The sequence below is a fragment of the Amblyraja radiata genome, chromosome 17 (assembly GCF_010909765.2).
Source record: "Amblyraja radiata isolate CabotCenter1 chromosome 17, sAmbRad1.1.pri, whole genome shotgun sequence".
NCBI classification, from domain to species: domain Eukaryota; kingdom Metazoa; phylum Chordata; class Chondrichthyes; order Rajiformes; family Rajidae; genus Amblyraja; species Amblyraja radiata.
Window position 1 is genome coordinate 10196600 of NC_045972.1, and position 24084 is coordinate 10220683.

Genomic DNA, 24084 nt, shown 5'->3' on the forward strand with positions numbered 1-24084 from the left:
TTCCAAACACAGTCGGACCTAATAACGCATTTATTCCTTCCAAACACAGTCGGACCTAATAAAGCATGGCAGTTTTAAGCACAGGCCAAAAAACTCATGGCATTGTCATTTCATTTCCAATTAAGCATTGCACTTTCAAGCACAGGCAGGGCAGCAGGCCAAACAACTCATGGCATTGTCATTAAGGGCTAACAAATCATTTATTGCAAGTACTTTGCAGACTCACAGTTCAGTTGATTCACAGCTTAGAATGACAGTTGTGGCCTCTCCCTCGCTATCTTGCAGAGTGACTGACTCACGTCCAGGCATCCGTGGTTTTATAGTCCTGCCCCCCGGAAGGGGCGTTATCTTCATTGCTGTGATTGACAGGTGAGAGGACCAATCAGCTGATCTCAAGGTTTTTTAAACACTCATAACTTTTTTATTTTTCATCGATGGGAGAAATCCTCGGGGCTGGCTCAGCGGAGGACTGCGAGTAAGATGGCCAAAAATCACAGCGATACAGGGTTGCGATTGTTGTAAAATCAATATACAGTGCAGACAGGAAGTGGTCATGATGAGACTTTTAATTATATAAATAGAATAGAATGTAGGATAGATAGATACATACCGAGTCCACAATCCCTTGCTGAATAATTTGAGGGATCTTTGCACTGTTAAAATCTTGTGTTTTTGTATTAATTCTCTCACTGCAATTAGTTTGGTTTTGGCTAGGTACACCGAACATGTGAGCCTTTCATTAATCAACCTCTCTTTACCCAGATCCTTCATTATACACCATTATTAACTTTCTAGAAATCCTAATACTGCACACATTCAGTACCATTCCTCAATTAGTTTATCAATGCTTACCAAAACAGCAACTTTTATATACGTTTTAATTTAGAATATTTTTTTCTGCTAAATAATGAACCAGTTGTATTGGCATTATTCCTCAGTGAGGTGCAGTGAATTTGCTTCTTTAAAAAAACAACTGTGGGATTTCCCACATTCCAGAGCTGCCGTTCTCACTGAAATTCTCAGGTATTGTTAATTGTTACCAGTCTTGTGCACTAGATCAATGACAGTTAAATGTAATGTAGAACGAGCTAAAGACCCTGAGTTCATCAGTGCTTCCGTCCTGTGCATTAGTCGGGGTTGAGTATAAAGTAAACTGTCAAATTGAGCCAAAATTTGTGTGTATTTTTAATTTTATTAATTTACTAAACCTACCACAAGAACACAAACAATAGGAGCAGGAGTATGGCATCAGGTCCTCCAAACCTATCCCAACATTTAATAAGACCATGGTTGATCTGTGCTGGCCTCAACTTCTCTTCTGCGCCATTCATCCACACCACTCTATTCCTCATTCTGTCAATTATTTATCCACCTCCACTTTACATACTTAGAATGATCTTACTTCGACTACTTGCAAAGAAATCCATACTTAAATCCAGAGATTTGCCACCATCTGAGAGAAGACATTTTTACATAACCCAGTGTTAAACAACCACCCTTATTTTGAAGGTATGACCCCTTATGCGAGAGTCTCCCACTAGTGAAAACATCCCGAATTCTGCCTTAAGCACCAACCTTTACTTACACCATAGACAGACACAAAATGCTGGAGCAACTGAATGGGTCAGGCAGCATCTCTGGAGTGTCTTTTGGTTGGACAACTCCCTCCTCCCAGGAATTAAGCTCGTAAATGTTTTGTACTGCCTCGTTATTATATCTTTGGTGTAGGCAACGAAAAATATGCAGCACTTCAGGCGAGGCCTCACCAACATCATGTGCATTTGCAACAAAACCTCCGTTTTTTCACTCCAGCCCCATTACAATGAAGACCAAATTGTTGTTTGCCTTCTTAACTAATTGTTGGACCTGCCTGATAGTTTTTTTGAGATTCGTGACAGGAATACCTAAATCCCTCCATACTTGTCTGAAGAAGGGTCCCAACACAAAACATCACCCATCCTTTTTCTCCAGAGATGCTGGCTGACCCGCTGAGTTACTCCAGCATTTTGTGTCTGCCTCCATACTTCTCTCGCATTTAGGAAATAATCTGCTTTTTGAATTCTCTAACCAAAGTGCATGCCTTTACTCTTTCACACGTTAAATTCCTTTTGCCCACTAAATCTATCCATATTCTGTTGAAGGTTCACAGTATCCTCATCAGAACATTCCTTTCCACCTATTTTCATATCAGCAGCGAATTTGGAAGCCTTACATACTGTTCCTTCCTGTCCCGGTCATTAATGTAGTGAACAGTTGCGGGCTCAGGATTGATCCCTGTGGTATTCCGCAGGTTACCTTCGTCCAGTCTGAAAAGGCCCCATTTATTTCAACTCTATTTACTATCCATTCCAATGCAGTTCCCTCGATACCATGGGGTTTCAATTTATGCATCAGCCATGTGGCACTTGTCAAATGGTTTTTGGAAATCTGAATACACTCCATCTATAGGCAGCCAGCTATCAACTCTCCCTGCAATATTTTCAAATTGGAGTTATATACAACATGGAAGCGGAACCTGCCTATCCAGCCTCTCATTACAACTCAAACCCTGTAGACCCAGAAAATTTCACGTCAATTGTTTTTCACCGTTTAACAACGGCCTTTCAATAGCAGGGTGACGAGACTGTGCACAGTACTCAAATGTAGCCATAACATGATGTCCGGACTCATACCCTGACCAATGAAGGTAAATGTGCCAAATGCCTTCTTCACCACCTGTGTCCACGTCCATGCAATTATACACCTGTAACCCTAGATTTCTGTGTACAACACTCTCAGGGCCCTACTATTTACATCCATGTCTCCCAAAACCTTGCACATATTTGAATTAAACTTCATCTGCCATTCCCCAAACCATTAGCCTAGTTGATCAAGATCTCATTTTAATTGTAATTTGTTCACTGTCCATTATACCTGAAGGGTCTCGACCCAAAACATCACATATTCCTTTTCTCCAGAGATGCTGCCTGACCCGCTGAGTTACTTCAGCATTTTTAGTCTATCTTCTGTGTAAACCAGCATCTGCAGTTCCTTCATATGTATACCACCAATTTTCGTGTCATACAGAAAACTTACTACTACATTAGCATTCAAATCGTTGATCTAAATAATGAACAGAAAACTTGTTGCAGGCCTCCAATCTGAAAAACAACTTTCTACCATCACCTTGCCTCTTACCTTCAAGCCATTTTTATTTCCAATCAGGCCAGCTCACCCTGGATCACATGTGATCTAACCTTCCAGATCAGTGTGCTTTGTCAAAGGCTTTGCTAAAGTCCATGCACAACATCTAGTGCACTGCCCTTATCAATCTTCTTGGTCACCTTTTCAAAAAATCCAATCAACTTCAAGAGATACAATTTCCCACACAAAACCATGCTAGCTATCCCTAATCAGCCCTTGACTTTCCAAATGCATGTCAATCCTATCTCTCAGCATACACTCCAATAACTTAACCACTGATTCAAGGCTCATCCAACTGTGGTTCCCAGATTTTTTCCTTACAGTCTTTCTTAAATGTAAGTACAACATTATCCACTCTACCATCTTCTGGCACCTCACCTATGGCAATGGATTTAAGGGCAAATACATTTTCGCTGATTCACAATTGCTAAGTCATACATAGCACACATTTGTTTTAGGTTAGATACATATGAAGAATTGGACATTAATTCTTCTTAGTACCACAAGGCAAACAGAAATGAAAAGACCTAGAATAACATTATTAGTAAAGTAATATTTATAATGTTTCAAGATTTTAAACATGTACATTGTACAGATACAGAAAACTGCCCCATGCAAACACATCAATGGCTGGATATTTTGGCCCTTTTATTGCAGAAGACCGAAATAATAACATTCCCCCTCGATACCAAGTATTGCTGAAGTTCTGTTTTTCTTTTTAAAAAAATGCACGGCACAATTTATTTTTTGTCTTTCTTTTCTTCCTTCTTTGATTCGCTTTTCTCTTTATCATCTTTCTTTTCTTTCTTCCCCTCTTCCTTTTCTTGCCCTTCCTTCTTTTCTGCATCTCGGTTGGCAATTTTATTGTTGATTAAGTTGTGTAGAGCAACCACTGATCGAATAAGTGATGCAAGATATACCACCAACATCTGGTCATTTGTCTTCAGGTAAAAAGCTTTCACAAACTCTTGCAGGTTAACATCGGGTAGAAGATTGAAGACATCCTGCAGCTGGTAGATAATTTGATGGTTGATGGGCAATTTTCCTGTGGCCACTTTCTCCAAGTAATTCCTTATCTCTAAAATCTTTGAGTTCAGCCCTTTGAGGCCATGCACTTGGTTTGTGATTCGCTGTGACAGTGTTCCCACTGTAGTATCTTTAATATCTCTGTAATGGTAACACAAGCAAAGAAAAACAACTTTATTCTCATGTAATATTTTTTAAGCATGATATAACAGTGGCCAAATTTTATTCCATAAAAATACAGCTGCATTGAACCTATTATGAAATTGTTCTTGACTGACAGAGTATTAAACATAGAGTCATAGAGTGATAGTGTGGAAACAGGCCCTTTGGCCCAACTTGCCCATAATGGCCAACATGTCCCAGCTACAATAGTCCCACCTGCCCGTGTTAGGTCCATATCCCTCCATCGTCTTCAAAACACTGCAATTCCATCTCTGGCGGGAATTAACAAAATCAAAATATATCATGGTACTATTCGGTCGATCAATAAAACAGTTAGTTGCACATCAAATTATTAAACAAAACGTTACCAGCAGTCTCAAGTTGCACATTTATTTACATTCCACGAACACCAGGTAACGTTTGCCATCCATTGGGAAGTCAAAGTAAAACTAGGCAAAATTAATTCTTTAGCTATCATCATCACAAGCCAAATGGTCTTCGGTGTCTCATAGTTGTACAAAAGGAAACAAGCCCATGATTTTGCCCAAGAGCAAGGATTTTAGGGAAAGATTGACAGTTTACCGTAGCAAATGCTCCACTCCAACTTCTTCAGCCTCTTCTGCTCCTATTTCACTAGTTACGTGTTCAAATGTTTTGGATGTTGGAGTTCCATCCTGAAGAGAGATCACACAATAAATAGTGAATTTAACAGTCATTTATCAGTTCTCTTTTGCAGTCACATTGGATCTGGTGAAGTTTTAGGTGAGCACACCTATTGTACTAAATTTATTTTACTTTTTAATATTTCCACTTAATTCTTGATATCCTATATGGATCAGCATTCAACACGGGTCCTGCCCAAATGCATGTGGTTTACACTTAGGCCCAGATAAATGACAGATTACAGTACAATCTGTCTAAATCATTTTACCCCTTCATCAATTTCACTTACAAAAGATGAACAGAGTAATTTCTGATCCAGTGCATTGGATTGGGACAAAAATAAAGGACTGTGGGATTCCAAATATTGCTTGAGCAAAAACCAAAAGGAGTACCCCAACGTCTTTGTTCTTTCTTGGTAAATCGAGAGGCACCTGAACTAAAGAATTTGAAGTGATGGCCAAGTAAAATGTAAGTAACTTATCTAGAAGAGAAAAGATATTGATCAGAGTCATGTCCACAATAGTACCAAGGCAAGGAAATTCAAAAACAACCAGCATTTTTCACCTTTTTGAAGTAAAATATGTTTCAAGGCGCTTCACTGGAGCATTACCAAAAGAAATGTCATTGTGCCATGAAAGCAGATCAAGACAGCTGACTAAATGCTGAAGTCAGTGATTGTAAGCAGAGTCCTAAATGCATGGATATATAGATTAGAGGTAGGCCAATCAGCACTTCAAGCCTGTGCTGCAATTCAGCAAGACTATGAATAGGAACAGGAATTGGCCATTCGGCGATTCCTAATGCAGGTTTTCAAACATTTCTTTCAACCCAAAGAAGTTGTTCCTGCCACATTCTTCCAACAGATTGTTTATTGGTTCAGATTCCAACATCTGCAGTTTCTTGTGTTTCCATTTGGCTCCTGTGGTCAGTTCCACTATTATTACTGTATTTCCCGGCAATGAAGACACTATTTTTTACCCAAAAATAAGGCACGAAAATTTACCTGCGTTATGGAGACCGAAGGTTAGGTTGTTAGCCAAGAGAGATAGACTTGGTTATCCCTCAGTACAGCAACATCAAGAACGATGTTGCTGTACTGAGGAACAATCAAGTCTATCCCTCATTGCTGGCAGCTTATGGGAAGCGGCTGTAAAAGGACAGCGACACTGGGGGGGGGGTGAAGGGAGATCCTTTCACAGCACAGGGTCAGCACAGGCAGGAGCGTTGAGAGGAGGGGGTCAGGGATCATGCCAGCAATTCACTCACTCAATGCTGCCGCGCAGCGCTCCAGGCAGGGGAGGGGAGTAGCTCGGGTGGCTGTGAGCGGCCGCCGTTCCTTAAATTCCAATTGTCGGGGGGCGCTGTCCTGTGTATGGCTGCCCAGCCAGCAGCTGTCCGTCTTTTCATCTCTTTTTTTTATTTTTAGTTAGTTAAAGTGTTTTTGTTTCTGGAGTTCTAGACTTTTTTATGTGGGGGGTAGGGGGGAAGGGGGAAACTACCTTTCAGGGTCCCTACCTGGTCGGAGAGGCGGCTTTTCTCCGGGCTGCAGTTTTCGACCCGTCCTCGCGGCCTACCAGCGGGCCTGGAGCGGCGTTTCCTGTCGGGGACCGCCCAGAACCACGGCTTCGGCAGCGGCACAGCGCTGGAGCGCTAACGCGGAGCGGAGAGGGCGATGCCTTGCCCGGGTCGCCGCGCTGGAGCTCCGGTGAGCTGAAGACCGCCGAGAAAAACATCGCGGAGCTGCGGGACTGTGGAGCGGCCGGCCGCGGGCAGCGTCGCTGTACTTTACGGCCTGGAACATCGGGTCTCCGTGGAGGCAACTCCGTGGAGGCAACTGTGGAGGCCTCAATAGGCCCGACTATGGGTGAACTGGGGTTGGGGACTGGACATTGTGCCTTCCCTCATAATGGGAACCATTGTGGGGGGATGTTCTTTATGTTTAAATCTCTTATTAATGTTATGTCTGTATTCTTTCTTTATGTGCTGCACTGGCAAGAAGCATTTCACTTCACTACACCTAGGTGTATGTGACCATTAAATAACCTTTGAACAGGACATGGCCTCACTTGCTGCGCTAGGTGACACTGCATGGCATTCACTGCCCGGTCCGTGTCTTTCAATGTAGACTGGACAGTGAGGGGACCAGCTCAAGAGCAAAGATCATAGAGCGGAGAGGGTCAGCGGGCGATGGATAACAGGACAGCAGGTTGTGGAGCTTACTCCTGTGTCAGCGCGAGTAACCTCAATTGGTCCCTTGATCGTGCTGACACAGGAGTAAGCTCCATCGCCCGCTGACCCGCTCTGCTCTATGATCTTTGCTCTTGAGCTGGTCCCCTCACTATCCGGTCTACATTGATAGACACGGATCGGCCAGTGAACGCCATGCAGTGTCACCCAGCGCAGCAAGTGAGGCCATGTCCTGCTCCTGGTGGCAGTCGGAATATAAGGAACAGCAGCTGCTCGCAGCCACCCGAGCTACTTCCCTGCCCGGCCACAATGCGGTGGCTCCGCACCCGGAGCTCCGCGGCAGCGGTGAGTGAGTTGCTGGCATGATCCCTGACCCCCTCCTTCTCAACGCTCCTGCCCGTGCTGACCCGGGCCAGACTCCCCATACGCTGTGAAAGGAACTCCCCCCCCAATTGGACCATTGAACTAGTATTGTCATTCAATAAGATCACAACTGATTCAACTTGTCGCCCGGTGTGCTCCCGTTTTTCCCACCATCTCTCCACCTGCCGTCACCCTCCACCCCCCCACCCATTCAGTCATTCAGAATGGAGGAGATCTGGAAGCCTTGGGCAAATTGAATTGTTACTTTCTTTCTTATTTTATTTTTTTGAGCGTGAGAAATTCCATGTCCCGCCAGCCTTTTTTCAAAATTTAGCAACTCAAAAGGGAGGTGCGTCTTCATTGCCAGGAAGTACGATAATTAGAAACAGGATTAGGGTTGATACCTCCGTCTTAATGCCATATCCCTCCTCTCTCACCTTCCCCAGGTCCCTTGATGCTCTTTGTGTTTAAAAATCAACTAGTTCTAAAATATATTAACTGATTTGGCCTCCACTTCCTTCTCAGATAAGAATTCCACAAGTTCATTGTTCTCCACATTAAGTTCAAGTTTATTTGCCACTGGAAATTGAATAAATTTTGATATCAATTAGGAACATTTTTCAAATCTATTTCAGCAGTTTAGATCCCAAATTTCAGTTGGATTCACCTTACAAAGAAACTTGCAACAAAATGATTCATAATATTTAAAGGGTTTCTATAGAAGCCATGAAGCATCACTTACATCATGAACTTCCTCCACTGAAATGTAAGCTTCTGTCGGTAGTCCCAAATCTTTAGGCTTCACATCAGTGATGACTAAAACCTAAAAAACAGAATTTACAGCTTCAATCTTGAGGGTGTATATTATTTATATTTCAGTAAATTCAACAATAACATTTTTTTCTTTTCATGTTAATAAGCATCCATGTTGGAAATTATTAAAATCATAAAGTCAATTGCCCATCTATGATGATGTTTCATATTCTTCACAAGTGTTGCAAATGAATCTCAAAACAGAAATTTAGGGAACTGTCTCTAGCATTCCTTTTCCATAAACTTTTTAAATTCCAGTCAGATTAAATTTACAAGAAACAAACTATTTGCAGTAAAAAAACAAAGTGCTGGAGAAACTCAGTTGGCCAGGCAACATCTGTGGAGGGAAATGGACAGACAACCATCTAGGTTGGGACCCTTTTTCAGACTGATCAATCCTCCAGCACTTTATTTTTTGTTTAAGGTTCTAGTATCTGCAGTCTCTTGTCTGTCCTAACTACTTGCAGTATAAAACTTCAATGAAACATTTTGATACCTAATCTTTTCATTTTTGTTTCCACCTTGCCTACTTATTGTAGCACAAGAAGTCATTTAGTGAAGATCCAGGCTCACTACAGAATAACAATTCCATCAGTCTCATTTGCATTGTAGCCCTATTATTCTCTTTCATGATCCCATCAACTCCCCTTTGATTCATTTGCCATTTATCTATACTAAGAGTAAATTACAGTAGGCAGTGAACCTACCAGCAAATTGTTGGGATGTGGGTTGAAATCTAAAACTCAGGTGAAAGCCCATGTGGTCACAAGTAGAATGTACAAACACTACACAAACAGCAACTGAAGTGAGGATGGAACCAGGCCCCTGGACTAACAGTGTGCCACTGCACTGCCTGTTATTTGTCCCAGTCAGGTTATTACTCCATTTTAATCTCAAACCCATTTAAATCAAAGTGGCTGCCACACGTTCACTTTGATCCACATGCTATTCAATTCTTGTATTTAAAGAATGCAAATGCTTGATAATCTTAAATAATTAAAATAACAATTAATCCTTAAATACACAGGATATTAATCTCATTCCAAATTGTTTACCTGACCCAACACACAAACAGATAGACAATGACCGTACAGAAAACGCTGGTGAAATGCTGCATAGCAAACATTTTTTTTTGTTGAACTGAAATGTCATAGAAACACATACAGGCATGCACACTTCCATTTACACAGTGGGTTTGAGCAAGACCCAGCTCTTTGATGTGAAAAATATATCACTACAAAAATATATGGATTAAAATTAAATTGTCAAACCAGTCACCAATTAAGAGATTTCATTTTCAAAAAGAAAAGCAACACCACAAAATAACAGAATGCAATGTATTGAAAAAACCCGTTAAATCATTTTTAAAAAGCTATATGCTATGAAACAATTTAGATTGGCATACAAAACAAATGCTTGATATGCTTTGTCAAATAGTGCATTTTACCATTAAGTTCTTAAGTTATTTAAAAATAGAAAATCTAAAACCTTACGGAATTAGGACAGTATCGTTTCATAAGTTCATTGATGGCAATGTCGTTTTTGTGCAACTTGGGTCCAGTGTGGTACCATCCAACGATCCTTTCCCTAGCTGACAGGTAGATAAACACCCATTAAAATGCAAGTCAATAAATGTTAAGACAATAGCTAATGCACTCATTGCATTGATTAAACAGTATTGGGAATGAGAAAACATTAACATAATCTCTCTTTTAAAAAACAGGAAACATGACTGATGTCAATTAAGCAACAAGATTTAAGAATATTTCATATAATTTTAATTGATTTTTCTAAGAAAAGTAAATGCAGATTTTAAGTAGAAGATTTCTGCCAATTTTGATAGCATACCTGATCTCTGCAACATAATCTGACATTAGACAGTTCCTTTTCTTTGTCAAAGCATAACATTTGCCACATATTCCTATACTATTTACCCCAAAGGGAAACATTTTCACAGTATTTACCTAATGAAAGTGCCTCACAAGAGAGGAGAAAGCGACAAACTTGATTTCAGGGAAAACCTTTCTGGTATTTGTGCATTACAAAATAATATGCAAAGTTACTCTTCTGGAATATCGTTTTAATGTAAACTATAAAACTAAAGGGATTTAAGTCAGGAATCTTACCATTCACTTTTTTAAACATCCCATACATGTTCTCCAAATAATCATGATCCAGGAACCACACTGAATCATCTTTCTCATCTTCATCGAATGGGACTAAAATGGAAATAAAGAAATGTTCAAAAATGAAGAGCTTCTGAAATACATAAAAACTAAAAGATAACCTCTAACTGTCATATCTGTCATATAATTTGTGGATTTCCTTCTTTGTGCAAGTTGCAAAGATAACCATTTACTCTCATAACACAACAACTCGCAAAAATGTAACGAATTTCAAAATGTGCATTATTGCTTATTATTTAACTGGCCAATTGTATAATAATCCAAAAACAAATATAAAACAATGATTTTTCCTTTAAAAATTTTTTTTTTAATGATTACTAGTTACTAAACAATACTAGTACTAAACAATACAAGCAGCTTACTTACAGGTACATTATATGCCATCTGTTTATCAACATTGAGATTAATTTTGTCTTTATAGTATGAAATAGAAAAATCAATTTCTGCAGTTAAGGAACTATGCTACCGACACCAACACTCAAGTCGAGCAATATTTACTTACGCCCAAGTGAGGTGTAACAAATCAATGTTGCAAGGAATTTACTTCAAATAATGAATGATTGGTGATCTGTAACAATTCTACTCACAAATGTTAATTCTTACCTGCAAAACTGTTGGAAACATCAAGTATCTTTTTGTGCCAAGAACCCAGCAACACTCCAACCACTCGTTTTTGATTTCCAACTTTTCCTATTCTAAATATTAAAATAAATTATAAATGATTCTTCATAAAAATGCCACTAATAAACTAAAAACTCTAATACCATGTCTTAAAAAATTCCAGGTCAAAGCAAAATTTGACACATCGATCAGCGTGGAAGTCCCGATGATGTAGACATTTTGTCTGGATTAAAGTGGGTGCCACAAATTGCCGGAAAATCAGTGGAGCTTTATTCCTTTTAACTTCTCACTTATTTATCTATTTTGTTAACCTTAACTACAGCATGTTCTTCACCAAACTGTTCAATGTAGTATTGAAGTTTAATTTATTTAATTCCAGATGTCTGGTCTACATTCAAAATTAATTCTGTAATTATTTCCAGTTGTCCATCATGAGTGGGATAGGTACATGTTAGATGTACAGTCACAAAATAGAAATGGGACAGGACAGGAGTCCAGATCAAGAAGGCAGGAGGAGATTTGAGCTACAGTGCCCTCCATAATGTTTGGGTCAAAGACCCATCATTTATTTATTTGCCTCTGTACTCCACAATTTGAGATTTGTAATAGAAAAAAATCACGTGGTTAAAGTGCACAATCAGATTTTAATAAAGGCCATTTTTATACATTTTGGTTTCACCATGTAGAAATTACAGCAGTGTTTATACATAGACTCCCCATTTCAAGTCAAGTCAAGTTTATTCGTCAAATACACATACGAGATGCGCAGTGAAATGAAAAGTGGCAATGCTCGCGGACTTTGTGCAAAAAACAAACAAACAAACAACCAAACAAACTACAAACAGAATGGAACAGAATCACATATTCTTTTACATATTAAATATTGTGGGCGGAAGGGAAAAGGGAAAAAAACAGCAATTTAAAAAAAAGCAGGAGAGTGGTACAGTAAAGTTAGTCCCTGGTGAGATAGGAGTTTACAGTCCTAATGGCCTCTGGGAAGAAACTTCTTCTCAACCTCTCCGTTCTCACAGCATGGCAACGGAGGCGTTTGCCTGACCGTAGCAGCTGGAACAGTCCGTTGCAGGGGTGGAAGGGGTCTCCCATGATCTTATTGGTTCTGGAGTTGCACCTCCTGATGTATAGTTCCTGCAGAGGGGCGAGTGAAGTTCCCATAGTGCGTTCGGCCGAACGCACTACTCTCTGCAGAGCCTTCTTGTCCTGGGCAGAGCAATTCCCAAACCAGATTGTAATATTTCCGGACAAGATGCTTTCCACAGCCGCTGAGTAGAAGCACTGGAGGATCCTCGGAGACACTCTGAATTTCCTCAATTGCCTGAGGTGGTAAAGGCGCTGCCTTGCCTTACTCACGAGTGCTGCGGCGTGTGATGTCCATGTCATATCCTCAGAGATGTGGACTCCCAGGTATTTAAAACAGCTCACCCTATCCACAGTATCCCCATTTATCCTCAATGGTGTGTACGTCCTCGGATGATGTGCCCTCCTAAAGTCCACGATCAGCTCCTTAGTTTTTTTGATGTTCAAGAGGAGGCTGTTGTCCTGACACCAGAGTGCCAGATCAGCCACCTCCTCCTGGTAGGCCTTCTCATCGTTGTCTGAGATCAGGCCCACCACCACCGGGTCATCAGCAAACTTGATTATTGAGTTGGAGCTTAACCTAGCCACACAGTCATGTGTGTACAGGGAGTACAATAGGGGGCTGAGGACACAACCCTGGGGGGATCCTGTGCTCAGGGTGAGGGACTTCGACGTATTCCCTCCCATCTTGACTACCTGGGGCCTGGCGGTGAGAAAGTCCAGGGCCCAGGCACACAGGGGGGTGTTGAGCCCTAATTCCAGTAGCTTCTCGGCCAGTCTGGTGGGGACTATCGTGTTGAAGGCTTAACTGAAGTCTATGAACAGCATCCTCACGTAGCCCCCCTTCTGGTTGTCAAGATGAGAGAGAGCGGTGTGCAAAACCTGGGAGACCGCATCGTCCGTGGGTCTGTTCGGATGGTATGCGAATTGTAACGGGTCCATGTTGCGAGGGAGGAAGGTGCAGATGTGTTTCTTCACCAGCCTCTCAAAGCATTTAATGACTACCGAGGTGAGGGCCACCGGAGGGTAGTCATTCAGACAGGCTGGGGAGGCATTTTTTGGTACCGGTACAATGATGGATTTTTTGAAGCAGGCAGGGACCACGGACTTGTCCAGGGAGAGGTTGAATATTGTAGTGAGCACCGGAGCTAGCTGCGTAGCACAGGACTTGAGTACTCGGCCCGAGATGCCATCGGGACCTGCAGCTTTCCTCGTGTTCACACGTGTCAGAGCCCTCCTCACATCGTGCTCGGACAGCGAGAATGTGTGCACATTCCTCCCTTCAACTTCGTTAGCCAGCCCGCTGGCGGTATTGTCGATAGTCGGCAGACCTGGGGTGGTGTTGCCTATCTCGAAACTAGCATAAAAGGAGTTCAGGTCATCAGCTAGTGAGGTGCCGGCACTTGCGGATGAGGGTGGGGTGCTCCGGTAGTTGGTTACAGTCCGTAGCCCCTGCCACAGGCGTCTGGTGTCCTGCTGCTCCATCTGTGATTCCATCTTGTCCCTGTACCTCCTTTTTGCGTCCTTCACCCCCTTCGTAGTCGGTAGGACTCTACCTTGTAGACGTCCATGTTTCCTGATGCCAGGCCCGAGTTGTAGGCAGCGGTGCGAGCATTCAAGGCAACACGAATGGACCTGTCTACCCAGGGTTTTTGATTCGGAAAGGTGTTTACCCTTACCATGGGGACGATCTTGTCGGTTATTGTTGCGATGAAGTCGGTGACTGCTTCCGCGAACTCACTGACGTCACTGGAATTTGTTTGGAACATATTCCAGTCGCTCAGTGCATCTTGCAGCATGGCCTCTGACTGGTCGGACCACCGCTTTACGTCCCTCATCTCTACCGCTTCCCGAACTATCCTCTGTTTATACTCCGGCAGCAGGAAAATAGCAGCGTGGTCAGATTTTCCTAGGGGAGGGAGTGAAACGGCCTTGTAGCCCTTCTGGAACGGCGTATAGCAGTGGTCCAATGTTCTCTCCCCCCTGGTGGCACACGTGATGTGTTGGTAGAAGTACGGCATGACCTTCTTGAGATTTGATTTATTAAAATCTCCAGCCACCACCATAGCCGCATCCGGGTACTTGTTTTGATGTCGACAGAGCACATCGTGTAGGGCCGATAGTGCCACGTCGGTGTCCGCCTGTGGTGGAATGTAGACGGCTGTGATGATCACTGAGCTAAACTCCCGGGGAAGGTAGAATGGGCGACATGAGATTGTCAGGTGCTCTAGGTCCAGCGAGCAGGAACGTGAAAGCATCTTGATATTTCCAGGGTTGCACCAGTTGTTATTGGTCATGAAGCAGACTCCTCCACCCTTGGATTTCCCAGATGCTTCTGTTCTGTCAGCACGATGGCCAGTGAAGGACTCGGTTGGGCAGATTACCTGATCCGGAATCAGTGAGGTCAGCCATGTTTCAGTCAGGCAGAGGATGTTGCAGTCCCTTATGTCCCACTGGAATCTGATCCTCGCCCTGAGGTCATCCTGCTTGTTTTCCAGGGACAGGACATTCACCAGAAGAATGCTGGGCAGAGGGGGACGAAAGGCTTGGGCTCTCAGCCTATTCCGAATCTCCCCCCCCCCGCTTACCTCGATGTTTTCTCCAGGTTTTCCTTGTAGCCGAGCTCCCATTGTTGCTGCAGTAGCTTCTGTTGATCTCTGCTGGCCATGCTGGATCAGTAAGTACAGCATTTAAAAAGTCTCCGTTTGCCCTAGAGTTTAGATTTAAAAGGGTTTCCCTGCCATACTTCATTAGTACTAGGGAGTTAGAACTTAGAAATAAGTTAAAAAGGAACATGAAAGTTAAAAACACACACAATTTTCGCGGAGCTCTTGCCATCACTCTGATATGTTAATCTTCCTCTCATCTGTCCACAAGACCTTTTTTCAGAACTGTGGTTGCCCTTTTAAGTATTTCTTGGCAAACTGTAATCTGGTTATCCTATTTTTGCAGCTAACCAGTGGTTTTGCATCTTGCAGTGTAATCTCTGTATTTCTGTTCATGAGTCCTCTGCGGACTGTGGTCATTGACAAATCCACACCTGATTCCTGAAGAGAGTTTCTGCTCTGTCGGACAGGTGTTTGGGGATTTCTTCAGAATTCTTCTGTCATCAACTGTGGAGGTCTTCCTTGGTCTGCCTGTCCCTTTGCGATTAATAACTTACCAGCGCTCTCTTTCTTCTTAATGATATTCAAAACGGTTGATTTTGGTAAGTCTAAGGTTTGGCTGATGTCTCTAACAGTTTTATTCTTGCTTCCCAGTCTCATAATGGCTTCTTTGACTCATTGGCACAAATTTGGTCCTCATGTTGATAAACAGCAATGAAAGTTTCCAAAGGTGATGGAAAGACTGGAGGAAAGACTAGGCACTGAGAGCTCTCTTATACCTGCATTAAGGAGGCAATTAAACACACCTGAGCAATTACAAACGCCTGTGAAGCCATGTGTCCCATACATTATGGTGCCCTGAAATGGGGGTCCATGTATTAGCACAGCTGTAATTTCTACATGGTGAAACCAAAATGTATAAAAATACCCTTTAATAAAATCTGACAATGTGCACTTTAACCACATGTGATTTTTTTCTATTACAAATCTCAAATTATGGAGTACAGAGGCAAATAAATAAATGATAGGTCTTTGTCCCAAACATTATGGAGGGCCCTGTGAATCATTCACTAGTACTAATGATGCCTGAAAAGACTTCTCCATACAACAGGTAGTGGAAATATGGAGCTACATCGACCCAACATTTGAAATGTTTTATATTAGGTTAAAAAAAGGTTTGATCAAGATAATCAATATAACTGAATGCTGGAGAGGCTGAATCACAGTTTAGCTCACTGAACTGATCAATGAGGAAATAAAGACACATAGTACTGGAGTGATTCAAAGGTGGTCAGGCAGCATCTCTGGAGGATGTAGAAAGGCAACGTTTCAGGTTGGGACACTTCCTCCGACTGATTGTAGGGGGGAGGAAGCTGGAGGTGGGAGAAAGCCAGGAAAGTGATAGGTGGATACGTTTTAATTGGCAGATGGGTGGACAAAGGCTAGAGATTAAACAAAGACAAAAGGCTGAAAAAAGTGTGACATTTGAAGCAGAAGCAAACCTGGAAGGGACAGAGGTAAGCTTACGACCTACGAGCATTGAATTATCTAATTTTAGGTAGTAACCAACAACTGTGCTCGACCTTGATGTGTACTCATTTCAACTATCCTGCCATTCTTTCCCCTCCCCCGCTGCCCCATTCCACCTATATCCCATTCATCTGGCATCACATTTCAGACTTTCAAAATAGAATTCCTTGAGGATGCAGATGGCAGGCTGGGTAAAAGGAAACCTGCAGACATTTGAATTTCAAAATGATATTTAATAAGTTGATACATAGATACAATACATATTAGCAAGGAGAGAAGATTGGCTAATCACACAATATTGGTGAGACCACGTTTGCATTGCGACAGAAAGTTTTGGTCTTAGTTCAGAGCAGATCTATGTGCATTGGAGACTGTTACAACAAAGGTTTACTAAGCTGTTCCGGGGAATTAAAGGATAATATTGAATGACGGTACAGGTTTCTGTATGACCTATTCCTGGTCTTTCTTTCACTCAGTGACAATCCTCATCCCCATTACTATTTGAGTGCATGGACTTCATTTTTGGCTCTTACTGAAAAGATGCAACAATACACTATTTAATGTGTAATCTGATATCTTGGAGGAAATATACAAAAAGTTTATATTTCGATAAGAAAACAATGGATGCCTAAGGTTTCCTTTCCAAACAGGGGAGAAACGCCACTTTATCAATATATAATCACCCATGAAACAGAATTAGATTTTACTCATGGCTTCCAAATATAAATTCAGACGATTTTGGAGGATACCAGAGATGTGAAATAATTTTAGACAAATGTCAACTGTGTGTGATCAGCACTTCGAATTTTCCATTCTGCAGGGAGGTATCAATTTCAGTGAGTGATTTTGAAATAAAGTGTGTTTTAGACATAAACAAGATATACGCAAACGCTACTGTGCAGATCCATATTTTTAAATTAAAAAATAGAATTTACAATATTTGATGAGGAAATCAATGCTATTTTCACGATAACACTTCAACGATTGGATTGTGTTATTTTCTTGCTAAGAATCAAATGACTGGATCATGGATCAGGCTGGGCATAAAGGATTTTGGTTACATTGCACTCAAAATGTGAAATCTAACTGGTAGTGTAAGATTCAATGGTTGCATGATAACAAGAGTCGCGTTTAAAATGGAAAACAATAGTTGTGGGTGTAAACTGCAAGTTGGGATTAGGAATGAGCACTGGGAGAAGAAGGGCTGTCAATGTGACTCAGCAGGGTAAGGCCGGGCCTGAACCAGCCCCGAGTGCAACTAAAGTGTCCCCAGCAGCCGGCCCCAGACGCGGCTCGCCGCCGCCTCACCTGTTGAAATGATCCACGACGCTCAGCAGCACTAACGGGTGAACGACCACCTTCTCCACCACAGAATCGGGCATTGTGTGCGATCGGGTCGAGAATGAATCGCGGCCGCGGACAGGGGAGCGAGAGAGAGAGAGAGAGACTCACTCACCGGAAGCGGTCCGGGAGCCGGGGCCTGACTTCCGGCCGTGCCCCGGCAACCATCGCGGCCCGCGGTGAGGTCGGCGGGAGCGCGCGCCATGGCCGCCGTGTTGTCGCTGGATGTGGCGCTGCTCGACTCAAACAACATGTGAAGCCGTGTGAGTGGAATCACAAACTTCCCACTGCGCTGTCTCAGATAACAGTGGAACTTGGGCGGTTTGCTTGAGTGTCGTGGCTCCCTGTCAAGTGTTTGGTCTTTTTAATTCATTAGGCCAGCGTTTCCCTTTCCATCCCCCCCCCTCCCCAGTGAAGGGCCCTCGTGAACCGTCGTGTCCTGGTGAGGTTACACCTGCAGTACCGTTAAGGAGTTCCAGGATTTACACCCAGTGATAACGAAGGGATCGAGTCACAATCATGTGTTTAAGAAGGAACTGCAGATGCTGGAAAATCGAAGGTACACAAAAATGCTGGAGAAACTCAACGGGTGCAGCAGCATCTATGGAGCGAAGGAAATAGGCAACGTTTCGGGACGAAACGTTGCCTATTTCCTTCGCTCCATAGATGCTGCTGCACTCGCCGAGTCACAATCATGTATGACTAGGTGGGAATGTGCCAGGAACACATGCCCTCTGACCCGCTGAGTTACTCCTGCTTCTTGTGTCCATCTTCGGTTTAAACCAGCATCTGCAGTTCCTTCCTACACTTGAATTTCTTTACCGTGTTGGTGCTGGACTACATAGCTTTGGGTTGTCAGAGTAGCCTAGGTGAGTAACCGTGGTGCATTGGTCCAGTGGATTAAGGAAAATACTTTCACCTGGATGGTTGTGAGTGATTTTAGAGTTGCATTCATCTAGACAAATGGAGAGTATGTCTCCACACTTGTGCCTCGTGTATGTCAAATTCAGTTGCTGTAGGAAACCCAACTTCGGATTTGAGATATTTAAGAAAGAACTGCAGGTGCTGGAAAAATCGAAGGTAGACAAAAAAGCTGGAGAAACTCAGCGGGTGAGGCAGCTTCTATGGGGCGAAGGAATAGGCAATGTTTTGGGTTGAGGAAGAAGGGTCTTGACCTGAAATGTCGCCTATTCCTTCACTCCACAGATGCTGCCTCACCCGCTGAGTTTCTCCAACTTTTTTGTCTACCTTCTGATCTATCGTAGCTCAAGTGTTTTTAATGTGGCTGGGAGAGCTAAGAGGCTTTGTATCTTTTGCTGCTAAATGAGTTGGTGCTGGTGCAACTGAGCCAAATGTGATGATTGTCTTTGTTGTTCTCCGCTTAAAGTATTTTATTTATCCATGCTACTTTCAATATTTCTTCTGTGTTGTAATGTGCCAGAGTATCAGTTATGGGAGAAGGTAATAACTAGGTGTGTTGGAAGGAACTGCAGGTAATAGCTAGGAAAATATTTTCTTTTCTGGTTTATCTAATGCTTTGGGAGTTAAAGGGGCCTGGAGTCCTTCCTGTCTATGTGATTTTTGTCAACTTTTCTAGTGGATCTGCCCTGCTGGGACTAAATGTACCCAAGCATGAGACTGGCATGTTATCTAATGAGTTACGATTTTGTGAGGATGACTATATCACGCTGTTGTTTGATTAGTTTGTGAGACAGCTATCTAATTTAGATATTGGTCTCCAGATGTTTATGAGGAGGACTGTGCAAGGTTGACTAGGCTGGGGAAATGTTGTGATGTTGGGTGTGGGAGCATTAGAAACATAGAAAATAGATGCAGGAGGAGGCCATTCGGTCCTTCGCGCCAGCACCGCCATTCATTGTGATCATGGCTGATCGTCCCCAATCAATAACCCGTGCATGCCTTCTCCCCATATCCCTTGATTGCAACAGCCCCTAGAGCTCTATCTAACTCTCTCTTAAACCCATCCAGTGATTTGACCTCCACTGCCCTCTGTTGCAGGGAATTCCACAAATTCACAACTCTCTGGGTGAAAAAGTTTTTTCTCACCTCAGTCCTAAATGGCCTCCCTTTATTCTAAGACTGTGGCCCCTGGTTCTGGACTCGCCCAACATTGGGAACAATTTACCTGCATCTAGCCTGTCCAGTCCTTTTATAATTTTATATGTTTCTATAAGATGCCCCCTCATCCTTCTAAACTCCAGTGAATACTGTAAATACTTCAGATGTGGTCTTATCAGATCCCTATACAACTGCAGAAGAACCTCTCTACTCCTATACTGAAATCCTCTTGTTATGAAGGACAACATTCCATTAGCTTTCTTCACTGCTTGCTGTACCTGCACACCAACTTTCAGTGACACCCAGGTCTCGCTGTACCTCTTCCTAACCTAACCCCATTGAGATAATAATCTGCCCCCTTGTTTTTGCCACCAAAGTGGATAACCTCACATTTATCTATAGTACTGCATCTGCCAAGCATCTGCCCACTCACTCAAACTGTCCAGGTCACCCTACAACCTCCGAACATCCTCTTCGCAGTTCACACTGCCACCCAGCTTTGTGTCATTCGCAAACTTGCTGGTGTTGCTCCTAATTCCCTCTTCCAAATCATTAATATATATGGTAAACAGTTGCGGCCCCAACACCGAGCCTTGCGGCAATCCACTCGCCACTGCCTGCCATTCTGAAAAGGACCTGTTCACTCCTACTCTTTGCTTCCTGTCTGCCAACCAATTTTCTATCCATGTCAACACCCTACCCCCAATACCATGTGCTCTAATTTTAGTCACCAGTCTCCCGTGCGGGACCTTATCAAAGGCTTTCTGAAAGCCTAGATACACTACATCCACTGGCTCCCCTTCATCCATTTTACTTGTCACATCCTCAAAAAATTCCAGGAAATTAGTCAAACATGATTTTCCTTTCATAAATCCATGCTGACTTGGACTAATCCTTTTACTGCTATCCAAATGCCCCATTATTACCTCTTTAATAATTGACTCCAGCATCTTTCCCAGCACCAAAGTCAGGCTAACTGGTCTGTAATTCCCCGTATTCTTTCTCGCTCCATTCTTGAAAAGTGGGATAACATTAGCTATCCTCCAATCCACAGGAACTGATCCTGAATCTATTGAACATTGGAAAATGATCACCAATGCGTCCACTATTTCTAGTGCCACCTCCCTGAGGACCCTGGGATGCAGACCATCAGGCACAGGGGGATTTATCATCCTTCAGTCCCATTAGCCTACCCAATACTATTTCTTGCCTAAGGAAAATTTATTTCACTTCCTCTACCCCCTCAGATCCTCTGTCATCCAGTACTTCTGGGAGATTGTTTGTGCCTTCCTTAGTGAAGACAGATCCGAAGTACCTGTTCAACTTTTCCATTTCCTTGTTCCCCATAATAATTTCACCCGAGTCTGCCTTCAAGGGACCCACATTTGACTTTGCTATTCTTTCTCACTTAACATACCTAAAGAAGCTTTTACTGTCCTCCTTTACATTCCTGGCCAGCTTCCCCATGTACTTTATCTTTTCAGCCTGTATTGCCTGTTTTGTTTTCTTCTGTTGTCCTCTGAAAGTTTCCCAATCTTCTGTCTTCCGGCTATTCTTTGCTGTGTTATTCATCTCTTCTTTTAGTTTTATTCTATCCCTAACTTCTCTTGTCAGCCACGGTTGCCTCCTACTCCCCTTAGAATCTTTCTTCCTTTTGGAATGAAATGATCCTGCGTCTTCCGGATTATGCCCAGAAATTCCTGTCATTGCTGTTCCACCGTCATTCCAGCTAGGATACCTTTCCAGCTCCTGCCTTCATAGTCCCCTTTGTTCAACTGCATCACTGACACTTCCGATTTAACCTTCTCCTTCTCAAATTGCAGATTAAAACTAATCATATTATGATCACTACCTCCAAGGTGTTCCTTTACCTCGAGTTCTCTTATCATATCTGGTTCATTGGACAACACTCAATCCAGAATTGCCTTTTCTCTGGTCGGCTCCATTACAAGTTGCTCTAAGAATCTTTTGGGAAGAGCATGAGCTAGGGAGGCCTGATGAGCTTGTGGGACGTACAAGAGAGAGTGGATCAAAACGCATGGGTCTACAGCTGAAGAATTGCATGGCAAGGCATAGAAGGATATGGATCTAAAGTGGGTCAAAGGGATTAATATAGATGGGCAAAAAGGCTGTCATTGAAGTGATATTCTGAGAGCCCGTTTCTGTGCTGTTCACTTCTTTGGCTTCATGATAACTGCATTCAATTCAACTTTAATGTCATTGCACAAATACTGAGTATGGGTACAACGAAATGCAGTTTTGCGTCAGTCCGTAGTAGTAGTGCAATATAGAAATTTAAAAAAAAAAGAGGATACAGAATAATAAAAAATACAGAATAATTAAACAATGGGGACGGAGGGACCGGAGGAATCTATCGGCGTGACTCCGAGTTCAACAATGCGACGGTATAATTGTAGAAGCTGTTCCTCATCCTACTGGTACGAGACCTGAGGCTCCTGTACCGCCTCCCTGATGGGAGGAGGGCAAACAGTCCATGGTTGGGGTGGGAGGGGTCTTTAATGATCTTCCCAGCCCGTTTCAGACACCGTTTTCGGTGGAGGGCATCCATGGCAGGGAGCGGGGCACCGATGATGTGCTGCGCGGTTTTCGCCACCCGTTGTAGTGCCTTCCTGTCCGCAACAGTGCAGCTGCTGTACCATACCGTGAAGCAGGTGGTCAGGATGCTCTCGATGGTACACCGGTAGAAGTTGGTCAGGATCTGGGGGGACAGGTGGGCTTTCTTGAGCCTCCTCAGGAAGTAAAGGCGCTGCTGTGCCTTTTTGATCAGCTTGGAGGTGTTGAGGGACCAGGACAAATCCACCGAGATGTGTACCCCGAGGAATTTGTAGCTGGAGACGCGCTCCACCTCAGTCCCGTTTATATGGATGGGGGTATGTCTGCCCCCTCTGACCTTCCTGAAGTCGACAATAATTTCCTTCGTCTTCTTGGAGTTGAGGGCGAGGTTATTGTTGGCACACCAGGTTGTCAGGTGCTGGACCTCCTCTCTGTAGGCTGACTCATCGTTGTCACTGATCAGTCCTACCACCGTGGTGTCGTCAGCAAACTTAATGATGGCGTTGGATCCGTACTTAGGGATGCAGTCGTGGGTGAAGAGGGAGTAGAGGAGAGGGCTGAGCACACAGCCCTGTGGCACGCCAGTGTTCAGTGTTATAGTGGTGGAGGTGAGGTTGTTGACCCTAACAGACTGTGGTCTGTTGGTGAGGAAATCCAGTGTCCAGTTGCAGAGGGAGGTGGAGATGCCAAGCCCGCTGAGTTTGGTGATCAAGCTGGCGGGGATGACAGTGTTAAAAGCGGAGCTGAAATCAATGAACAGCAACCTGATGTAGGAGTTGTTGTTGTCCAGGTGGGTCAGGGCAGAGTGTAGGGCCGCCGATATGGCGTCCTCTGTAGACCTGTTGGCCCGGTAGGCAAACTGATGTGGGTCCAGTGTGGGGGGGAGGCTGGCTTTGAGGTGAGCCAAGATCAGCCGCTCAAAGCACTTAGCAATGACAGGGGTGAGTGCCACTGGGCGGAAATCGTTGAGGCTCCCTGTGGCTGACTGTTTGGGCACTGGCACGATGGTTGATGTCTTGAGGCAAGTGGGGACAACACCCTGGGCCAGTGAGAGATTGATAACTGCATGTTACGCGTCTGCCCTGGTTGCTCTAAATCTTCCCGTTCTAACAACCTAACAGAGAAATTTACTTGAAATATATAAATTTCTTCTGACACTTGCTATCAAGGTTTAACTAAAGTGGTTTAACTACCTATATTAGATTTTTAGTTATCTGGTTATTATTATTGAATCTCATTGGTGAACTCTTTGGTTAAAACAGGTCATCTGAAAAACAATTTGAAAACCACTACTCCCAGCAATACAAATAAAATGAATAACAATAGTACTAGATCATCAGCAAAGCTCGGCAAATATATCTGCTCTCAAACTCCCTGGAACACTAACTACTTTTGTCTTTTGCTGCATTCTCTTGACAATTATTTCTTTACTCGAGTGGGTCTGATAATGTTCTGTTTCTATTTGGTTTAAATCGCGCTTGGTCTGCAGAATTTACATGGAATTTGCATGATAATTCACAATTACTTTGGTGTCCACACCCTATTTGATTCTTTCTGCTCTTTCAATGTTACATTTGCAACTGTTTTGGAAGTTAAAACATTATAGCACGGGGACAGGTTCTTTGGCCTACAATATCTGTATAAACATGATGTTA

General features: G+C 43.1%; 2 protein-coding genes across 2 annotated transcripts in view; one reads left to right on the forward strand and one right to left on the reverse strand.

Annotated features, from left to right (window-relative positions):
• Nucleotides 1–3721: 3721 nt before the first annotated feature.
• psmd7 (proteasome 26S subunit, non-ATPase 7) lies at nucleotides 3722–17929 on the reverse strand. The gene is made up of 7 exons (XM_033035742.1): nucleotides 17744–17929; nucleotides 11187–11278; nucleotides 10524–10616; nucleotides 9891–9988; nucleotides 8327–8407; nucleotides 4954–5045; nucleotides 3722–4350 (listed from the first exon to the last, which is right to left on the reverse strand). The coding sequence occupies exons 1-7, from the start codon at nucleotides 17815–17817 to the stop codon at nucleotides 3924–3926; spliced, it is 957 nt and encodes a 318-aa protein (XP_032891633.1). The 5' UTR covers nucleotides 17818–17929; the 3' UTR covers nucleotides 3722–3923.
• Nucleotides 17930–17952: 23 nt separating this feature from the next.
• dhx38 (DEAH-box helicase 38) overlaps nucleotides 17953–24084 on the forward strand; it is a 96008-nt gene continuing 89876 nt past the window's right edge. The window contains exon 1 of the mRNA XM_033035740.1: nucleotides 17953–18039. The gene's annotated coding sequence lies outside the window, so the exon portion shown is untranslated. The remainder of the gene's footprint in view (nucleotides 18040–24084) is intronic.

Excerpts from the sequence above, each read along its gene's own strand:
- psmd7 (XM_033035742.1), bottom strand. The coding sequence starts at position 17,817 with ATGCCCGATTCTGTGGTGGAGAAGGTGGTCGTTCACCCGTTAGTGCTG. Across the intron at positions 8,408-9,890 it reads AACGATACTGTCCTAATTCC|GTTTTAGTCATCACTGATGT; the intron begins GTAAGGTTTTAG and ends TCTGTTTTTTAG. Across the intron at positions 5,046-8,326 it reads CAGTGGAGGAAGTTCATGAT|GATGGAACTCCAACATCCAA; the intron begins GTAAGTGATGCT and ends ATCTCTCTTCAG.